This window comes from Scyliorhinus torazame, chromosome 4 (genome assembly GCF_047496885.1).
Source record: "Scyliorhinus torazame isolate Kashiwa2021f chromosome 4, sScyTor2.1, whole genome shotgun sequence".
In the NCBI taxonomy this organism is placed as follows: Eukaryota; Metazoa; Chordata; class Chondrichthyes; order Carcharhiniformes; family Scyliorhinidae; genus Scyliorhinus; species Scyliorhinus torazame.
The window spans coordinates 330,877,960-330,901,463 of NC_092710.1; the positions used below are offsets into that span (position 1 = coordinate 330,877,960).

Sequence of the window (23,504 nt, forward strand, 5' to 3'; positions counted from 1 at the left end):
CACACACTGCCTTCAGCTCACTCTCTGACTCTCTCACACACACACACACTGCCTTCAGCTCACTCTCTGACTCTCTCTCACACACACACTGCCTTCAGCTCACTCTCTGACTCTCTCACACACACTGCCTTTAGCTCACTCTCTGACTCTCTCTCACACACACAGTGCCTTCAGCTCACTCTCGGTCTCTCTCTCTCTCTCACACACACACTGTCTTCAGCTCACTCTCTGACTCTCTCTCTTACACACTGCCTTCAGCTCAGTCTCTGACTCTCTCTCTTACACACTGCCTTCAGCTCACTCTCTGACTCTCTCACACACACACTGCGGTCAGCTCACTCTCTGACTCTCTCACACACACACTGCCTTCAGCTCACTCTCTGACTCTCTCACACACACTGCCTTCAGCTCACTCTCTGACTCTCTCTCTCTTCCACACTGCCCTCAGCTCACTCTCTGACTCTCACACACACACTGCCTTCAGCTCACTCTCTGACTCTCTCACACACACTGCCTTCAGCTCACTCTCTGACTCTCTCTCACACACACACTGCCTTCAGCTCACTCTCTGACTCTCACACACACACTGCCTTCAACTCACTCTCTGACTCTCTCTCACACACACACTGCCTTCAGCTCACTCTCTGACTCTCTCACACACACTGCCTTCAGCTCACTCTCTGACTCTCTCTCTCACATACACTGCCTTCAGCTCACTCTGACTCTCTCTCACACACACACTGCCTTCAGCTCACTCTCTGACTCTCTCTCTCACACACACACTGCCTTCAGCTCACTCACTGACTCTCTCTCACACACACTGCCTTCAGCTCACTCTCTGACTGTCTCACACACACTGCTTTCAGCTCACTCTCTGACTCTCTCTCACACACACACTGCCTTCAGCTCACTCTCTGACTCTCTCACACACACTGCCTTCAGCTCACGCTCTGACTCTCTCACACACACACTGCCTTCAGCTCACTCTCTGACTCTCTCTCACACACACACTGCGTTCAGCTCACTCTCTGACTCTCTCTCACACACACTGCCTTCAGCTCACTCTCTGACTCTCTCTCACACACACTGCCTTCAGCTCACTCTCTGACTCTCTCACACACACTGCCTTCAGCTCACTCTCTGACTCTCTCTCACACATACTGCCTTCAGCTCACTCTCTGACTCTCTCACACACACTGCCTTCAGCTCACTCTCTGACTCTCTCACACACACACTGCCTCAGCTCACTCTCTGACTCTCTCACACACACACTGCCCTCAGCTCACTCTCTGACTCTCTCTCACACACACACTGCCCTCAGCTCACTCTCTGACTCTCTCTCACACACACTGCCTTCAGCTCACTCTCTGACTCTCTCTCACACACACTGCCTTCAGCTCACTCTCTGACTCTCTCACACACACTGCCTTCAGCTCAGTCTCTGACTCTCTCTCACACACACACTGCCTTCAGCTCACTCTCTGACTCTCTCACACACACACTGCCTTCACCTCACTCTCTGACTCTCTCGCACACACTGCCTTCAGCTCACTCTCTGACTCTCACACACACACACACTGCCTTCAGCTCACTCTCTGACTCTCTCACACACACTGCCTTCAGCTCACTCTCTGACTCTCTCTCTCTTACACACACTGCCTTCAGCTCACTCTCTGACTCTCTCACACACACACTGCCTTCAGCTCACTCTCTGACTCTCTCTCTCTTACACACACTGCCTTCAGCTCACTCTCTGACTCTCTCACACACACACTGCCTTCAGCTCACTCTCTGAGTCTCTCTCACACACACTGCCTTCAGCTCACTCTCTGACTCTCTCACACACACACTGCCTTCAGCTCACGCTGACTCTCTCTCTCTTACACACACTGCCTTCAGCTCACTCTCTGACTCTCACACACACACTGCCTTCAGCTCACTCTCTGACTCTCTCTCTCACACACTGCCTTCAGCTCACTCTCTGATCTCTCACACTCACTGCCTTCAGCTCACTCTCTGACTCTCTCACACACACTGCCTTCAGCTCACTCTCTGACTCTCTCTCTCTCACACACACTGCCTTCAGCTCAATCTCTGACTCTCTCACACACACACTGCCTTCAGCTCACTCTCTGACTCTCTCTCTCTTACACACACACTGCCTTCAGCTCACTCTCTGACTCTCTCACACACACACACTGCCTTCAGCTCACTCTGACTCTCTCTCACACACACACTGCCTTCAGCTCACTCTCTGACTCTCACACACACACACTGCCCTCAGCTCACTCTCTGACTCTCTCACACACACACTGCGTTCAGCTCACTCTCTGACTCTCTCTCACACACACACTGCCTTCAGCTCACTCTCTGACTCTCTCACACACACCCTGCCTTCAGCTCACTCTCTGACTCTCTCTCTCTCACACACACTGCCTTCAGCTCACTCTCTGACTCTCACACACACACACTGCCTTCAGCTCACTCTCTGACACACACACTGCCTTCAGCTCACTCTCTGACTCTCTCACACACACACTGCCTTCAGCTCACTCTCTGACTCTCTCTCTCACACACACACTGCCTTCAGCTCACTCTCTTACTCTCTCTCACACACACACTGCCTTCAGCTCACTCTCTGACTCTCTCTCACACACACTGCCTTCAGCTCACTCTCTGACTCTCTCATACACACACTGCATTCAGCTCACTCTCTGACTCTCACACACACACTGCCTTCAGCTCGCTCTCTGACTCTCTCTCTCACACACACTGCCTACAGCTCACTCTCTGACTCTCTCTCACACACACTGCCTTCAGCTCACTCTCTGACTCTCTCTCTCACACACACTGCCTTCAGCTCACTCTCTGACTCTCTCTCTCACACACACACTGCCTTCAGCTCACTCTCTGACTCTCTCTTACACACACTGCCTTCAGCTCACTCGCTGACTCTCTCACACACACACACTGCCTTCAGCTCACTCTGACTCTCTCTCACACACTGCCTTGAGCTCACTCTCTGACTCTCACACACACACTGCCTTCAGCTTACTCTCTGACTCTCTCTCACACACACTGCCCTCAGCTCACTCTCTGACTCTCTCACACACACACTGCGTTCAGCTCACTCTCTGACTCTCTCACACACACTGCCTTCACCTCACTCTCTGACTCTCTCACACACACTTCCTTTAGCTAATTCTCTGGCTCTCTCTCACACACACTGCCCTCAGCTCACTCTCTGACTCTCTCTCACACACACTGCCTTCAGCTCACTCTCTGACTCTCTCTCTCACACACACACTGCCTTCAGCTCACTCTCTGACTCTCTCACGCACCCTGCCTTTAGCTAACTCTCTGACTCTCTCACACACACACACTGCCTTCAGCTCACTCTCTGACTCTCTCTCACACAGACGCTGCCTTCAGCTCACTCTCTTACTCTCTCTCTTACACACTGCCTTCAGCTCAGTCTCTGACTCTCTCTCTTACACACTGCCTTCAGCTCACTCTCTGACTCTCTCACACACACACTGCGTTCAGCTCACTCTCTGACTCTCTCACACACACACTGCCTTCAGCTCACTCCCTGACTCTCTCACACACACTGCCTTCAGCTCACTCTCTGACTCTCTCTCTCTTACACACTGCACTCAGCTCACTCTCTGACTCTCTCACACACACACTGCCTTCAGCTCACTCTCTGACTCTCTCACACACACTGCCTTCAGCTCACTCTCTGACTCTCTCTCACACACACACTGCCTTCAGCTCACTCTCTGACTCTCACACACACACTGCCTTCAGCTCACTCTCTGACTCTCACACACAGTCTTCAGCTCACTCTCTGACTCTCTCACACACACTGCCTTCAGCTCACTCTCTGACTCTCTCACACACACTGCCTTCAGCTCACTCTCTGACTCTCTCTCACACATACTGCCTTCAGCTCACTCTCTGACTCTCTCTCACACACACACTGCGTTCAGCTCACTCTCTGACTCTCTCACACACACACTGCCTCAGCTGACTTTCTGACTCTCTCACACACACACTGCACTCAGCTCACTCTCTGACTCTCTCTCACACACACACTGCCTTCAGCTCACTCTCTGACTCTCACACACACACTGCCTTCAGCTCACTCTCTGACTCTCTCACACACACACTGCCTTCAGCTCACTCTCTGACTCTCTCACACACACACTGCCTTCAGCTCACTCTCTGACTCTCACACACACACACTGCCCTCAGCTCACTCTCTGACTCTCTCACACACACACTGCGTTCAGCTCACTCTCTGACTCTCTCTCACACACACACTGCCTTCAGCTCACTCTCTGACTCTCTCACACACACCCTGCCTTCAGCTCACTCTCTGACTCTCTCTCTCTCACACACACTGCCTTCAGCTCACTCTCTGACTCTCACACACACACACTGCCTTCAGCTCACTCTCTGACACACACACTGCCTTCAGCTCACTCTCTGACTCTCTCGCACACACACTGCCTTCAGCTCACTCTCTGACTCTCTCTCACACACACTGCCTTCAGCTCACTCTCTGACTCTCTCTCACACACACACTGCCTTCAGCTCACTCTCTGACTCTCTCTCACACACACTGCCTTCAACTCACTCTCTGACTCTCTCTCTCACACACACTGCCTTCAGCTCACTCTCTGACTCTCTCTCTCACACACACACTGCCTTCAGCTCACTCTCTGACTCTCTCTTACTCACACTGCCTTCAGCTCACTCGCTGACTCTCTCACACACACACACTGCCTTCAGCTCACTCTGACTCTCTCTCACACACTGCCTTGAGCTCACTCTCTGACTCTCACACACACACTGCCTTCAGCTTACTCTCTGACTCTCTCTCACACACACTGCCCTCAGCTCACTCTCTGACTCTCTCACACACACACTGCGTTCAGCTCACTCTCTGACTCTCTCACACACACTGCCTTCACCTCACTCTCTCACACACACTGCCTTTAGCTAATTCTCTGACTCTCTCTCACACACACTGCCCTCAGCTCACTCTCTGACTCTCTCTCACACACACTGCCTTCAGCTCACTCTCTGACTCTCTCTCTCACACACACACTGCCTTCAGCTCACTCTCTGACTCTCTCACACACCCTGCCTTTAGCTAACTCTCTGACTCTCTCACACACACACACTGCCTTCAGCTCACTCTCTGACTCTCTCTCACACACACACTGCCTTCAGCTCACTCTCGGTCTCTCTCTCTCTCTCACACACACACTGTCTTCAGCTCTCTCTCTGACTCTCTCTCTTACACACTGCCTTCAGCTCAGTCTCTGACTCTCTCTCTTACACACTGCCTTCAGCTCACTCTCTGACTCTCTCACACACACACTGCCTTCAGCTCACTCTCTGACTCTCTCACACACACTGCCTTCAGCTCACTCTCTGACTCTCTCTCACACATACTGCCTTCAGCTCACTCTCTGACTCTCTCTCACACACACACTGCGTTCAGCTCACTCTCTGACTCTCTCACACACACACTGCCTCAGCTGACTTTCTGACTCTCTCACACACACACTGCACTCAGCTCACTCTCTGACTCTCTCTCACACACACACTGCCTTCAGCTCACTCTCTGACTCTCACACACACACTGCCTTCAGCTCACTCTCTGACTCTCTCACACACACACTGCCTTCAGCTCACTCTCTGACTCTCTCACACACACACTGCCTTCAGCTCACTCTCTGACTCTCACACACACACACTGCCCTCAGCTCACTCTCTGACTCTCTCACACACACACTGCGTTCAGCTCACTCTCTGACTCTCTCTCACACACACACTGCCTTCAGCTCACTCTCTGACTCTCTCACACACACCCTGCCTTCAGCTCACTCTCTGACTCTCTCTCTCTCACACACACTGCCTTCAGCTCACTCTCTGACTCTCACACACACACACTGCCTTCAGCTCACTCTCTGACACACACACTGCCTTCAGCTCACTCTCTGACTCTCTCGCACACACACTGCCTTCAGCTCACTCTCTGACTCTCTCTCACACACACTGCCTTCAGCTCACTCTCTGACTCTCTCTCACACACACACTGCCTTCAGCTCACTCTCTGACTCTCTCTCACACACACACTGCCTTCAGCTCACTCTCTGACTCTCTCTCACACACACTGCCTTCAACTCACTCTCTGACTCTCTCATACACACACTGCATTCAGCTCACTCTCTGACTCTCACACACACACTGCCTTCAGCTCGCTCTCTGACTCTCTCTCTCACACACACTGCCTTCAGCTCACTCTCTGACTCTCTCTCACACACACTGCCTTCAGCTCACTCTCTGACTCTCTCTCTCACACACACTGCCTTCAGCTCACTCTCTGACTCTCTCTCTCACACACACACTGCCTTCAGCTCACTCTCTGACTCTCTCTTACACACACTGCCTTCAGCTCACTCGCTGACTCTCTCACACACACACACTGCCTTCAGCTCACTCTGACTCTCTCTCACACACTGCCTTGAGCTCACTCTCTGACTCTCACACACACACTGCCTTCAGCTTACTCTCTGACTCTCTCTCACACACACTGCCCTCAGCTCACTCTCTGACTCTCTCACACACACACTGCGTTCAGCTCACTCTCTGACTCTCTCACACACACTGCCTTCACCTCACTCTCTCACACACACTGCCTTTAGCTAATTCTCTGACTCTCTCTCACACACACTGCCCTCAGCTCACTCTCTGACTCTCTCTCACACACACTGCCTTCAGCTCACTCTCTGACTCTCTCTCTCACACACACACTGCCTTCAGCTCACTCTCTGACTCTCTCACACACCCTGCCTTTAGCTAACTCTCTGACTCTCTCACACACACACACTGCCTTCAGCTCACTCTCTGACTCTCTCTCACACACACACTGCCTTCAGCTCACTCTCGGTCTCTCTCTCTCTCTCACACACACACTGTCTTCAGCTCTCTCTCTGACTCTCTCTCTTACACACTGCCTTCAGCTCAGTCTCTGACTCTCTCTCTTACACACTGCCTTCAGCTCACTCTCTGACTCTCTCACACACACACTGCGTTCAGCTCACTCTCTGACTCTCTCACACACACACTGCCTTCAGCTCACTCTCTGACTCTCTCACACACACTGCCTTCAGCTCACTCTCTGACTCTCACACACACACTGCCTTCAGCTCACTCTCTGACTCTCACACACACTGTCTTCAGCTCACTCTCTGACTCTCTCACACACACTGCCTTCAGCTCACTCTCTGACTCTCTCACACACCATGCCTTCAGCTCACTCTCTGACTCTCTCTCACACACACTGCCTTCAGCTCACTCTCTGACTCTCTCTCACACACACACTGCGTTCAGCTCACTCTCTGACTCTCTCACACACACACTGCCTCAGCTGACTCTCTGACTCTCTCTCACACACACTGCCCTCAGCTCACTCTCTGACTCTCTCTCACACACACACTGCCTTCAGCTCACTCTCTGACTCTCTCACACACACACTGCCTTCAGCTCACTCTCTGACTCTCTCACACACACACTGCCTTCAGCTCACTCTCTGACTCTCTCACACACACTGCCTTCAGCTCACTCTCTGACTCTCTCACACACACACTGCCCTCAGCTCACTCTCTGACTCTCACACACACACTGCCTTCAGCTCACTCTCTGACTCTCTCTCACACACACTGCCTTCAGCTCACTCTCTGACTCTCTCACACACACTGCCTTCAGCTCACTCTCTGACTCTCTCACACACAGACTGCCTTCAGCTCACTCTATGACTCTCTCTTTCTCTCACACACACTGCCTTCAGCTCAATCTCTGACTCTCTCTCACACACACACTGCCTTCAGCTCACTCTCTGACTCTCTCTCTCTCACACACTGCCTTCAGCTCGCTCTCTGACTCTCTCTCTCTCACACACACTGCCTTCAGCTCACTCGCTGACTCTCTCACACACACACACTGCCTTCAGCTCACTCTGACTCTCTCTCACACACACTGCCTTCAGCTTACTCTCTGACTCTCACACACACACTGCCTTCAGCTCACTCTCTGACTCTCTCTCACACACACTGCCTTCAGCTCACTCTCTGACTCTCTCTCTCACACACACACTGCCTTCACCTCACTCTCTGACTCTCTCTCACACACACACTGCCTTCAGCTCACTCTCTGACTCTCTCACACACACACTGCCTTCACCTCACTCTCTGACTCTCTCTCTCTCACATACACTGCCTTCAGCTCACTCTCTGTCTCTCTCTCTCTCTCACACACTGCCTTCAGCTCACTCTCTGACTCTCACACACACACACTGCCTTCAGGTCACTCTCTGACTCTCTCACACACACACTGCCTTCACCTCACTCTCTGACTCTCTCACACACACTGCCTTCAGCTCACTCTCTGACTATCTCTCACACACACTGCCTTCAGCTCACTCTCTGACTCTCTCTCTCACACACACTGCCTTCAGCTCACTCTCTGACTCTCTCTCTCTTACACACACTGCCTTCAGCTCACTCGCTGTCTCTCTCACACACACACACTGCCTTCAGCTCACTCTCTGACTCTCTCTCTCTTACACACACTGCCTTCAGCTCACTCGCTGTCTCTCTCACACACACACACTGCCTTCAGCTCACTCTGACTCTCTCTCACACACTGCCTTCAGCTCACTCTCTGACTCTCACACACACACTGCCTTCAGCTTACTCTCTGACTCTCTCTCACACACACTGCCCTCAGCTCCCTCTCTGACTCTCTCACACACACACTGCGTTCAGCTCACTCTCTGACTCTCTCACACACACTGCCTTCACCTCACTCTCTGACTCTCTCACACACACTGCCTTTAGCTAACTCTCTGACTCTCTCTCACACACACTGCCCTCAGCTCACTCTCTGACTCTCTCTCACACACACTGCCTTCAGCTCACTCTCTGACTCTCTCTCTCACACACACACTGCCTTCAGCTCACTCTCTGACTCTCTCACACACCCTGCCTTTAGCTAACTCTCTGACTCTCTCTCACACACACACTGCCTTCAGCTCACTCTCTGACTCTCTTTCACACACACACTGCCTTCAGCTCACTCTCTGACTCTCTCTCACACACACACTGTCTTCAGCTCACTCTCTGACTCTCTCTCTTACACACTGCCTTCAGCTCAGTCTCTGACTCTCTCTCTTACACACTGCCTTCAGCTCACTCTCTGACTCTCTCACACACACACTGCGTTCAGCTCACTCTCTGACTCTCTCACACACACACTGCCTTCAGCTCACTCTCTGACTCTCTCACACACACTGCCTACAGCTCACTCTCTGACTCTCTCTCTCTTACACACTGCCCTCAGATAACTCTCTGACTATCTCACACACACACTGCCTTCAGCTCACTCTCTGACTCTCTCACACACACTGCCTTCAGCTCACTCTCTGACTCTCTCTCACACACACACTGCCTTCAGCTCACTCTCTGACTCTCACACACACACTGCCTTCAGCTCACTCTCTGACTCTCACACACACTGTCTTCAGCTCACTCTCTGACTCTCTCACACACACTGCCTTCAGCTCACTCTCTGACTCTCTCACACACACTGCCTTCAGCTCACTCTCTGACTCTCTCTCACACACACACTGCCTTCAGCTCACTCTCTGACTCTCTCTCTCACACACACACTGCCTTCAGCTCACTCTCTGACTCTCTCTCACACACACTGCCTTCAGCTCACTCTCTGACTGTCTCACACACACTGCTTTCAGCTCACTCTCTGACTCTCTCTCACACACACACTGCCTTCAGCTCACTCTCTGACTCTCTCACACACACACTGCCTCAGCTGACTCTCTGACTCTCTCACACACACACACTGCCTTCAGCTCACTCTCTGACTCTCTCTCACACACACACTGCCTTCAGCTCACTCTCTGACTCTCTCACACACACACTGCCTCAGCTGACTCTCTGACTCTCTCACACACACACACTGCCTTCAGCTCACTCTCTGACTCTCTCTCACACACACTGCCTTCAGCTCACTCTCTGACTCTCTCTCACACACACTGCCTTCAGCTCACTCTCTGACTCTCTCACACACACTGCCTTCAGCTCACTCTCTGACTCTCTCACACACACACTGCCTTCAGCTCACTCTCTGACTCTCTCTCTCTCTCACACACACTGCCTTCAGCTCAATCTCTGACTCTCTCTCACACACACACTGCCTTCAGCTCACTCTCTGACTCTCTCTCTCACACACACTGCCTTCAGCTCACTCTCTGACTCTCTCTCTCTCACACACACTGCCTTCAGCTCACTCGCTGACTCTCTCACACACACACACTGCCTTCAGCTCACTCTGACTCTCTCACACACACTGCCTTCAGCTTACTCTCTGACTCTCACACACACACACTGCCTTCAGCTCACTCTCTGACTCTCTCTCACACACACTGCCTTCAGCTCACTCTCTGACTCTCTCTCTCACACACACACTGCCTTCACCTCACTCTCTGACTCTCTCTCACACACACACTGCCTTCAGCTCACTCTCTGACTCTCTCTCTCTCACACACACTGCCTTCAGCTCACTCGCTGACTCTCTCACACACACACACTGCCTTCAGCTCACTCTGACTCTCTCACACACACTGCCTTCAGCTTACTCTCTGACTCTCACACACACACACTGCCTTCAGCTCACTCTCTGACTCTCTCTCACACACACTGCCTTCAGCTCACTCTCTGACTCTCTCTCTCACACACACACTGCCTTCACCTCACTCTCTGACTCTCTCTCACACACACACTGCCTTCAGCTCACTCTCTGACTCTCTCACACACACACTGCCTTCACCTCACTCTCTGACTCTCTCTCTCTCACATACACTGCCTTCAGCTCACTCTCTGTCTCTCTCTCTCTCACACACACTGCCTTCAGCTCACGCTCTGACTCTCACACACACACACTGCCTTCAGGTCACTCTCTGACTCTCTCACACACACACTGCCTTCACCTCACTCTCTGACTCTCTCTCTCACACACACTGCCTTCAGCTTACTCTCTGACACACACACTGCCTTCAGCTCACTCTCTGACTCTCTCTCACACACACACTGCCTTCAGCTCACTCTCTGACTCTCTCACACACACACTGCCTTCACCTCACTCTCTGACTCTCTCTCTCTCACATACACTGCCTTCAGCTCACTCTCTGTCTCTCTCTCTCTCACACACACTGCCTTCAGCTCACGCTCTGACTCTCACACACACACACTGCCTTCAGGTCACTCTCTGACTCTCTCACACACACACTGCCTTCACCTCACTCTCTGACTCTCTCTCTCACACACACACTGCCTTCACCTCACTCTCTGACTCTCTCTCACACACACACTGCCTTCAGCTCACTCTCTGACTCTCTCACACACACACTGCCTTCACCTCACTCTCTGACTCTCTCTCTCTCACATACACTGCCTTCAGCTCACTCTCTGTCTCTCTCTCTCTCACACACACTGCCTTCAGCTCACGCTCTGACTCTCACACACACACACTGCCTTCAGGTCACTCTCTGACTCTCTCACACACACACTGCCTTCACCTCACTCTCTGACTCTCTCTCTCTCACATACACTGCCTTCAGCTCACTCTCTGTCTCTCTCTCTCTCACACACACTGCCTTCAGCTTACTCTCTGACACACACACTGCCTTCAGCTCACTCTCTGACTCTCTCACACACACACTGCCTTCAGCTCACTCTCTGACTCTCTCTCTCACACACACTGACTTCAGCTCACTCTCTGACTCTCTCTCACACACACACTGCCTTCAGCTCACTCTCTGACTCTCTGACACACACACACTGCCTTCAGCTCACTCTCTGACTCTCTCACACACACTGCCTTCAGCTCACTCTCTGACTCTCTGACACACACTGCCTTCAGCTCACTCTCTGACTCTCTCTCACACACACTGCCTTCAGCTCACTCTCTGACTCTCACACACACACTGCCTTCAGCTCGCTCTCTGACTCTCTCTCTCACACACACTGCCTTCAGCTCACTCTCTGACTCTCTCTCACACACACTGCCTTCAGCTCACTCTCTGACTCTCTCTCTCACACACACACTGCCTTCAGCTCACTCTCTGACTCTCTCTCTCTTACACACACTGCCTTCAGCTCACTCTCTGACTCTCTCACACACACTGCCTTCAGCTCACCCTCTGACTCTCACACACACACACACTGCCTTCAGCTCACTCTCTGACTCTCGCTCACACACACTGCCTTCAGCTCACTCTCTGACTCTCTCTCTCACACACACTGCCTTCAGCTCACTCTCTGACTCTCTCTCACACACACTGCCTTCAGCTCACTCTCTGACTCTCTCTCAAACACACTGCCTTCAGCTCACTCTCTGACTCTCACACACATACACTGCCTTCAGCTCAATCTCTGACTCTCTCACACACTGCCTTCAGCTCACTCTCTGACTCTCTCTCACACACACACTGCCTTCAGCTCACTCTCTGACTCTCACACACACACACTGCCTTCAGCTCAATCTCTGACTCTCTCACACACTGCCTTCAGCTCACTCTCTGACTCTCTCACCCACACTGCCTTCAGCTCACTCTCTGACTCTCTCACACACACTGCCTTCAGCTCACTCTCTGTCTCTCACACACACACTGCCTTCAGCTCACTCTCTGACTCTCTCTCACACACACTGCTTTCAGCTCACTCTCTGACTCTCTCTCACACACACACTGCCTTCAGCTCACTCTCTGACTCTCTCTCACACACACTGCCTTCAGCTCACTCTCTGACTCTCACACACACACACTGCCCTCAGCGCACTCTCTGACTCTCTCACCCACACTGCCTTCACTTCACTCTCTGACTCTCTCATTCCCACACTGCCTTCAGCTCACTCTCTGACTCTCTCACACACACACTGCTGTCAGCTCACTCTCTGACTCTCTCACACACTAACACTGCCTTCAGCTCTCTCTCTGACTCTCTCTCACACACACTGCCCTCAGCTCACTCTCTGACTCTCTCACACACACACTGCCTTCAGCTCACTCTCTGACTCTCTCACACACACACACACACACTGCCTTCAGCTCACTCTCTGACTCTCTCACACGCAGACTGCCATCAGCTCACTCTCTGACTCTCTCTCACACACACACACACTGCCTTCAGCTCAATCTCTGACTCTCTCTCACACACACACTGCCTTCAGCTCACTCTCTGACTCTCTCTCACACACACACTGCCTTCAGCTCACTCTCTGACTCTCTCTCACACACACTGCCTTCAGCTCACTCTCTGACTCTCTCACACACACACTGCCTTCAGCTCACTCTCTGACTCTCTCACACACACACACAACTGCCTTCAGCTCACTCTCTGACTCTCACACACACACACTGCCTTCAGCTCACTCTCTGACTCTCACACACACACTGCCTTCAGCTCACTCTCTGACTCTCTCACACACGGTCCACGTACCTCCTTCTCCTTCCCCCTCTGCCCCATTCTGTCCATCTGCCTTCTACCCTTTCCCCTTTTCTTCCCTTTCCCATCCATGACCTGGTCTGTTTTATTTTAGTTTTTGTTCCCCACCCCCTCCTATACTAACAGAGTGCTGGAAAATCTCCGCAGGGCCGACAGCATCTATGGAGGGAGGAAATAAGAGTTAACATTTCCAGTCCACAGGAGCCTTGTTCATGTCTCACTTTGTCCCTCTCCCCAGGCTCTCTCCAAGGGTTGTGAAGAAGGCCTATGGGGTGTTGGCCTTTATTGGTCGAGGGATTGAGTTCCGGAGTCGGGAGGTCATGTTGCAGCTGTACAGAACTCTGGTACGGCCGCATTTGGAGTATTGCGTACAGTTCTGGTCACCGCATTATAGGAAGGACGTGGACGCTTTGGAGGGGGTGCAGAGGCGATTTACCAGGATGTTGCCTGGTATGGAGGGAAAATCTTATGAGGAAAGGCTGATGGACTTGAGGTTGTTTTCGTTGGAGAGAAGAAGGTTAAGAGGAGACTTAATAGAGGCATACAAAATGATCATGGGGTTGGATAGGGTGGACAGTGAGAGCCTTCTCCTGCGGAATGATATGGCTGGCACGAGGGGACATAACTTTAAACTGAGGGGTAATAGATATAGGACAGAGGTCAGAGGTAGGTTCTTTACGCAAAGAGTAGTGAGGCCGTGGAATGCCCTACCTGCTACAGTAGTGAACTCGCCAACATTGAGGGCATTTAAAAGTTTATTGGATAAACATATGGATGATAATGGTATAGTGTAGGTTAGATGGCTTTTGTTTCGGTGCAACATCGTGGGCCGAAGGGCCTGTACTGCGCTGTATTGTTCTATGTTCTATATCTTCCTCTCCCACCCACCCCTATTCTGTTCCACCCTCCCTCCGTTTGCAAAACCTCCACAGCCACACAAGTCCCTGAAACATTGCTGTCCCCTTTGTCAGATTCAGACACAGAGTGGCCGGGTACAGCAGATGCCTCTGTACCCAGAGAAGGTTCACATTGTGAACTGAGTGACCTTCTACCCTGGCTGGAGACTTGCTCCCTCCCCAGTGATTATTCCCACCAGCGAATCCACATGTATCTATAAAGTCCCAACCATGTTGTGGGAATCAGGGTAGCACAGTGGCTAGCACAGCGGTTGCCTCACAGCTCCACGGTCCCTGGTTCGATTCCCGGTTTGGGTCACTGTCTGTGTGGAGTCTGCACGTTCTCCCCGTGTGGGCGTGGGTTTCCTCCGGGTGCTCCGGTTTCCTCCCACAGTCCAAAGATGTGCAGGTGAGGTGGATTGGCCATGATAAATTGCCCTTAGTGACCAAGAAGTTTAAGTGGGGTGACTGGGTTACAGGGATAGGGTGGAGGCGTGGGGCTTGAGTAGAGTTTTCTTTCCAAGGGCCGGTGCGGACTCGATGGGCCGAATGGCTTCCTTCTGCACTTTCTGCGATTCTATGTCGAAATGTGCAACCGTGGGTGGAAGTCGAATTTCAAAATGAATAAATAAATAAATAGGTGCACCCAGGTCCCTGTTCGCTCACAGCTCCCCCCCGGCATCTGGTCAGAGGACAATAACAACGTTTTGCAAAGTCAACAGTGGATCAGCTCCATGTACCTTTGCCACAACCCCCACCCCCCTCTTGGCTGGTGGGCCGGAGGGCACCCTTCACACACTTCCATTTGCTCAAATCCTTTTTATTCACGAGATTAAAACGTGTCAATTGTGTGGTATTTTAAAATAAAATTAATAATCCACATTTCTGGGAATTTGCAATTGAAGCTGGGCCACTTCTGTTTGCTCAGTGCGTGTTTGCAGTGAGTCCTTTTATTTGTGTTATTATTTTGCTGCCACCTCGTTTAATAAATGACAGCCTGCGGAGAAAGTCAATGTTTTTTTTAAAAATCAAAAGCTGTCTCTAATCTCTTCTCTCTCTCTCCTTTCCTCTTTTTTTTTCACTTGTGCTAGGCGGCGCACATCCCCGACGAGAGACCTCGGAGGAGCGAAGGTAAGGCAAACTGTTGAACGATTGCGGTTATTTGAAAGCCAGACGGGTTCGACATGTCCTTCCAGCCCCCTCTCGCCTCAATGAGACAGATTTCATGTTGGGAATCACTGGCTGCTGCGGCAGATTGCTCAGCACAGACTTGGAGTGCCACCTCCTGGTCATCGGCAGAAACGCAGCTGTCTGCCTGTCTCTCTTCCCCTCCTACTTGCCCCATGTAACTGGTAATCGAATAGAGAAATTGGTTGTGTAGGAGCGGAGGGGGGTGGGTGATGAAAAGGTCCTTTGTTTTCTTTTTAAAAAGCAACAGTTTTCATGAATGTTCTCCTCACAAACTCTGTCTTTAAATCAGAGCCAGATAGGTTCTTGATTAATAAGGGGATCAGCGGTTATGGGGAGAAGGCAGGAGAATGGGGATGAGAAAATATCAGCCATGATTGAATGGCGGAGCAGACTCGATGGGCCGAGTGGCCTAATTCTGCTCCTGTGTCTTATGGTTTTATGGTTTTATGATTGCAGTAAGAAGTCTTACAACACCAGGTTAAAGTCCAACAGGTTTGTTTTGATGTCACTAGCTTTCGGAGCGCTGCTCCTTCCTCAGGTGAATGAAGAGGTATGTTCCAGAAACATATATATAGACAGATTCAAAGATGCCAGACAATGCTTGGAATGCGAGCATTAGCAGGTGATTAAATCTTTACAGATCCAGAGATGGGGTAACCCCAGGTTAAAGAGGTGTGAATTGTGTCAAGCCAGGACAGTTGGTCGGATTTCGCAAGCCCAGGCCAGATGGTGGGGGATGAATGTTATGCGACATGAATCCCAGGTCCCGGTTGAGGCCGCACTCATGTGTGCGGAACTTGGCTATAAGTTTCTGCTCGGCGATTCTGCGTTGTCGCGGGTCCTGAAGGCCGCCTTGGAGAACGCTTACCCGGAGATCAGAGGCTGAATGCCCTTGACTGCTGAAGTGTTCCCCGACTGGAAGGGAACATTCCTGCCTGGTGATTGTCGCGCGATGTCCGTTCATTCGTTGTCGCAGCGTCTGCATGGTCTCGCCAATGTACCACGCTTCGGGACATCCTTTCCTGCAGCGTGTGAGGTAGACAACGTTGGCCGAGTCGCACGAGTATGTACGGCGTACCTGATGGGTGGTGTTCTCACGTGTAATAGTGGGATCCATGTCGATGATCTGGCACGTCTCGCAGAGATTGCCATGACAGGGTTGTGTGGTGTCGTGGTCACTGTTCTGAAGGCTGGGTAGTTTGCTGCAAACAATGGTTTGTTTGATGTTGCGCGGTTGTTTGAAGGCAAGTAGTGGGGGTATGGGGATGACCTTGGCAAGATGTTCAAGAAGAAGGAGGCATATGACGTACATAAACAACTGGGATCAAGTGGATCCCTTGAAGAGTATAGAGATTGTCGTAATAGAGTTAAGAGGGAAATCAGGAGGGCAAAAAGGGGACATGAAATTGCTTTGGCAAATAATGCAAAGGAGAATCCAAAGAGATTCTACAGATACATAAAGGGGAAAAGAGTAACTAGGGACAGAGTAGGGCCTCTTAAGGATCAACAAGGACATCTATGTGCAGAGCCACAAGAGTTGGGTGAGATCATGAATGAATATTTCTCATCAGTATTCACAGTGGAGAAAGGCATGGATGTTAGGAAACTAAGGGAAATAAATAGTGATGTCTTGAGACGATGTATTACAGAGGAAGAGGTGCTAGAAGTCTTAAAGCGCATCAAGGTAGATAAATCCCCGGGACCTGATGAAATGTATCCCAGGGTGTTGTGGGAGGCTAGGGAGGAAATTGCGGGTCCCCTAACAGAGATATTTGAATCATCGGCAGCCACAGGTGAGGTGCCTGAAGATTGGAGAGTGGCGAATGTTGTGCCCTTGTTTAAGAAGGGCAGCAGGGAAAAGCCTGGGAACTACAGACCGGTGAGCCTAACGTCTGTAGTAGGTAAGTTGCTAGAAGGTATTATGAGAGACAGGATCTACAAGCATTTAGAGAGACAAGGACTGATTCGGGGCAGTCAGCATGGCTTTGTGCGTGGAAAATCATGTCTCACAAATTTGATTGAGTTTTTTGAGGGGGTGACCAAGAAGGTACATGAGAGCAGTGCAGTAGACGTTGTCTACATGGACTTTAGCAAAGCCTTTGACAAGGTACCGCATGGTAGGTTGTTGCAGAAGGTTAAAGCTCACGGGATCCAGGGTGAGGTTGCCAATTGGATTCAAAATTGGCTAGACGACAGAAGGCAGAGGGTGGTTGTAGAGGGTTGTTTTTCAAACTGGAGGCCTGTGACCAGTGGTGTGCCTCAGGGATCGGTGCTGGGTCCACTGTTATTTGTGATTTATATTAATGATTTGGATGAGAATTTAGGAGGCATGGTTAGAACATTTGCAGATGACACCAAGATTGGTGGCACAGTGGATAGTGAAGAAGGTTATCTAGGATTGCAACGGGATCTTGATCAATTAGGCCAGTGGGCCGACGAATGGCAGATGGAGTTTAATTTAGATAAATGTGAGGTGATGCATTTTGGCAGATCGAATCAGGCCAGGACCTACTCAGTTAATGGTATGGCGTTGGGGAGAGTTATAGAACAAAAAGATCTAGGAGTACAGGTTCATAGCTCCTTGAAGGTGGAGTCGCAGGTGGACAGGGTGGTGAAGAAGGCATTCGGCATGCTTGGTTTCATTGGTCAGAACATTGAATACAGGAGTTAGGACGTCTTGTTGAAGTTGTACAAGACATTGGTACGGCCACACTTGGAATACTGTGTGCAGTTCTGGTCACCCTATTATAGAAAGGATATTATTAAACTAGAAAGAGTGCAGAAAAGATTTACTAGGATGTTGCCGGGACTTGATGGTTTGAGTTATAAGGAGAGGCTGGATAGACTGGGACTTTTTTCCCTGGAGCGTGGGAGGCTTAGGGGTGATCTTATAGAGGTCTATAAAATAATGAGGGGCATAGATAAGGTAGATAGTCAACATCTTTTCCCAAAGGTAGGGGAGTCTAAAACTAGAGGGCATAGGTTTAAGGTGAGAGGGGAGAGTTTCAGAAGGGCCCAGAGGGGCAATTTCTTCACTCAGAGGGTAGTGAGTGTCTGGAATGGGCTGCCAGAGGTAGTAGTAGAGGCGGGTACAATTGTGTCTTTTAAAAAGCATTTAGATAGTTACATGGGTAAGATGGGTATAGAGGGTCATGGGCCAAGTGCGGGCAACTGGGACTAGCTTAATGGTAAAAACTGGGCGGCATGGACTGGTTGGGCCGAAAGGCCTGTTTCCATGCTGTAAACTTCTATGATTCTATGATCTTCATCGATGACGTGTTGAAGGCTGTGAAGAAGATGTTGTAGTTTCTCCGCTCCGGGGAAGTACTGGACGACGAAGGGTATTCTGTCGGTTGTGTCCCATGTTTGTCTTCTGAGGAGGTCGGTGCGCTTTTTTGCTGTGGCGCGTTGGAACTGTCGATCGATGAGTCGAGCGCCATATCCCGTTCGTACGAGGGCATCTTTCAACGTCTGTAGATGTTCTGTTACGCTCCTCCTCGTCTGTGCAGATCCTGTGTATACGGAGCGCTTGTCCATAGGGGATGGCTTCTTTAATGTGTTTAGGGTGGAAGCTGGAGAAGTGGAGCATCGTGAGGTTATCCGTGGGTTTGCGGTAAAGCGAAGTGCTGAGGTGACCGTCCTTGATGGAGACGAGTGTGTCCGAGAATGCAACTGATTTTGGCGAGTAGTCCATGGTGAGTCTGATGGTTAGATGGAACTTATTGATGTCATCGTGTAGTCGTTTCAGTGATTCTTCGCCGGGTCCAAAGGAAAAGCATGTCATTGATATATCTGGTGTATAACATCGGTTGAAGGTTCTGTGCGGTGAGTAGGTCTTGTTCAAACTTGTGCATGAAGATGTTGGCGTATTGGGGTGCGAATTTGGTCCCCATGGCTGTTCCGTGCTTGAACAGTGATGTTCCGTGATGTAGAACTTGTTGTCGAACGTGAAGACGTTGTGATCCAGAATGACGCGGATGAGTTGCAGAATTGCGTCTGGAGATTGGCAGTTGTCGGTGTTGAGTACTGAGGCTGTTGCAGCAATGCCGTCGTTATGGGTCTTATGATTGTAAGCACTAACTCATGGAAAGCCTCGCTGAAGGCAGAGTTGAGGAGAATTGATTTTCTCTTAGAGGGTGTCGAGCCTCTGGAATTCCCTTCCTCAAAAGGCAGTGGAAGCAGGGTCTTTGAATAGTTTTAAAGGTGGGGTCTGATAGATTCTTGATTCACAAAGGGGGGGGGGTGAAAGGTTATCGGGGTGGGCAGGTGTGTGGGTTTGAGATTCCAGTCAAATCAGCCATGATCGTATTGGTGGTGTGGGCCTACTCCTGTTTCTGCTCCGTTTGTATGGTCGTGGCGCTAGAACTGATAGGGCTGTTTAACCCTTCCCAACCCATAATGAAAAGTCATTTGCCTTTACCTCCGTAGAAATTCAGTATGTTTTAAATTGGGCATCAGTTTAAGTGAAGCTGGTTTAACGTTGCCTTGCTAGGCCGGTTCAGAGGTTAGTTAGTGAGTGGGCTGGAGCCTGGGGTCGCAACTAGGCCAGATTTCCAAACAGGCACATTTCCTTCCCGAAAGGGCATTGTGTGACAATCAATCGAACATAAGTTCAACCAGTCACCCCTTGGGGGATTGCCAAAAGTATTAGTTGGATCTCTGGATTACCAACCCACTGTCGTTCCCACTGCCCCCAGCGCCTCCCTGTGGTTGTCGTTTAGCAATGGCAGTTTGGTTCAGTTATGGGCACCAAGCTTTCGGAAGGATGTCAGGGGTTCAGGGCGGGCGGGGGACTTGACCCGAGTGGTAGCGGTGACGGGTCACTTGCGGTGGGAAACAGAATGCGAGGAAGTGAAGGTGGAGCAGAGATTGATCGAGCTGTTCAGAACTGAGGCTTCTGTTTGAGTAAATAAAGAGGAACTGTTTCCATTAGCAGGCGCTTGTTTAGAGCAAAGGCCCTGAGTACCTGAGGGCTGCCTGCGATTGTTCACCAGGGCTGGGCAGCATGGGCAAGCTGGGCCAAAGGGCCTGTTTCCATGATGCAAACATCTATGATTCTAAGTGGGCCCCATCTGAATTCAGTCACCTATGCAACTGTGACCACCCTATCTTGTATCCGTGCAAAGCCCTTTCGGATGTATTCGGACAAAAGCTGTAAAGATTAAGTTGGTAATAAGATTGTGTGCATTCAAGATTCAGTGCTGGCACGGTGCAGGCACTGATCCTGGCCCAATCAGTGCAGCAACCTCCTTGTCATAGAATTTACAGTGCAGAAGGAAGCCATTCGGCCCATCGAGTCTGCACCGGCCCCTTGGAAAGAGCACCCTACTTAAGCCCACGCCTCCACCCTATCCCCGTAACCCAGTAACCCCACCCAAACGTTTTGGACGCGAAGGGCCATTTATCATGGCCAATTCACCTAACCCGCACATCTTTGGACTGTGGGAGGAAACCTGAGCACCCGGAGGAAACCCATGCAGACACAGGGATAGCGTGCAGACTCCGCACAGACAGTGACACAGCCAGGAATCGAACCTGGGACCCTGGAGCTGTGAAGCAACAGTGCTAACAACTGTGCTACCGTGCCGCCCGTTCAAATGATTACATTTGAAAATAGAATGTAGTGATGAAATGATTGTCCTGCTATCCACACATTCATTTCCAGAGTCTGGGACTCAGTACGTTCACAATAATAACCCACTTATGAAGGTTCTGGTCATTGAATGCACTTTATATAATGTGGCTACAGCTTCCAACAAGTTCTCCTCAATCTCTGTTCTCATTCCCTACAGGCCTTAGTTCCTTGTGAATCATGAGTCTAGTTCATGGCCTGTGCCCCTGCACTTTCATGACATAGCCGGGGGCTTCTTGCCCTGATTTACCCCTGCCCTCCCTTCGGTATACAAGTTGTGTCCTTTATAAAGGGAGAACACATTTTCCTGTCTTTGGGGTTTGTGATGAAGGGATGTGTGTACCAGGGATATAGATGTGAATCTCTGCATCCCAGATTCCGAAGAGCACCGTTTACCTCAGGGTACTTTCTGTGGTGACTCTTTTAGAGAGTGGATTAGATGTGGTGTGCGTTTGCATCAAAAAGTGGAACAGCTAGCTTGCTGTTTTTTTAAAATATGGTTTCTCTATCGGCGTGGGAGCTGGAAGTGGCAATTGTTGCTCGTTTTAGCCTTCGTTTAATTGCTCTGTTCTATCACCTTTGCTTTTGAGTCGCCAGGTATCTTTCTTTTACCGCCACGTGGTTCAAGTCCGAGTAATGATCAATAATCCAACACACCGCTTAGTAAGAGTTAAATCAATGCACATTTATTATATACAGTAATCAATACTTATACATTAATTCTACTTCTAAGCTACTTCCTACAACTAACAGGCCAATACTTAACTTTGGAAATGGCCCACCAGGTCAGGGAAACGAATGGCCTTTCGTATGGGTTCTGAGCCTGCGGGATTCAAAGCTGGTACAGGTCGATAGCCAGGAGCGCCTATCTCGTAGCGAGCGTTGAAGTAAGACTTACGATTTTAGCGGTTGTTGCAGAAGGTCAGCAGAAGGGTCTTGAAGGGTGCGGAAGGATGGAGTGAGATCGATTTGACCTTGGACTCTATTCTTATAGTCCCCAGGGGCTTCCCGCCTTTCTGGGCGGACCCTGTACCTGGTTCCAAGTGATTGGACTTCATCCCAATCACTTGGTTCGATATTCTCCAATGCTGGAGCGATTCCTTGATCGATGGGCTGTTTTGGGGTGGTCGTTCACCTCTCTTTTGTGGAGGCTCCTGCTGGCGCCGAAAAGTCTGGGTTGGCTTTGTGTGTCTAATTTGTTGCACATTGTTCCCGGGGATTGCTCATTTATATTCAGATGGCTGGTGTGTTGATATGTTGATGGCTGCAGGTATCGATTCTGTCTGGCCTCCCCAGAGGCGAATACACAGTTTTATCTGCAGCTGCCTGTTTGAGTCCTGTTGGCTGATTTTCCCATCAGCCTCTTCCGTTTGCCATTTTAAATCGGGGTTTGGCCATTCTAATCGGGAGTTAGCCATTTTAACTGGCTACAATCCCTCCTTGTGATCCTAACGCGAAGCGTGAAGGATCACATCATCATGTTACTTTCCATTCTCTGACCTGGGGGGGGGGGCACTTCCTTCATGGCCTCTGCACTGACCATAGCTATGCACAAAAAAATTTAACTAACAATTCTAAGGGCGCTATGTCAGACAGGGACATGCATTACAAAACAACAAACTTGGAACCTCTAACTTATCCTTAATATACTACACTCACCTAAACATTCCATTATCCTACCTTCCTCAATCATACAACAAAATCATAGCATTTCATACATTCTTTCCTGGCTTGGCAGTCAAGCTCAGGATCATACAATTTTTGCTCATGAAAAAGTTTTTTACATCTCTTTATTTACAACAACAATAAACGCAAGTGAATGCACTTTATTATTTTATTATAGATCGCGGGGGTCTGGTCGTAACCGAACATAGGGGATCTGATTCTATATACCGGGGTTCGAGCGCGGTAGGCTCTCCTCCTCCATTTTCATAGACGCATGGTCTGCACTACACAGCAGAGTATCGCCAACGCTAATAGTGTTTCGATCACATAGGACAGGGAGTACCAGGTTGTGAACCTGGCACACCAAGAAGATGTAGTGTCACTGGTGACTGGGCTCTGGGTACTGCGGGGCAGTGAAACATTAACGGCTGGGGGGTTTGAAGTCATGGGGTTCGCGGTCACACGCAACCAAATATCCAGTAACAGTATGTTGATCCCTATGAAGGAAGTCCTCATGGCTGT

At 50.5% G+C, this 23,504-nt stretch overlaps 1 protein-coding gene across 3 annotated transcripts in view; it reads left to right on the forward strand.

Annotated features, from left to right (window-relative positions):
- Nucleotides 1–23,504, forward strand: part of vegfab (vascular endothelial growth factor Ab) — a 129,331-nt gene that overhangs the window by 51,353 nt on the left and 54,474 nt on the right. For 2 of the 3 annotated variants that reach the window (XM_072500203.1, XM_072500205.1), the window contains exon 2: nt 15,586–15,625. In XM_072500203.1, the coding sequence (XP_072356304.1) occupies nt 15,586–15,625 (40 nt within the window). Of the gene's footprint in view, nt 1–13,840; nt 13,943–15,585; nt 15,626–23,504 lie in introns of those variants that run through there. The other variant, XM_072500204.1, reaches the window with a different exon arrangement.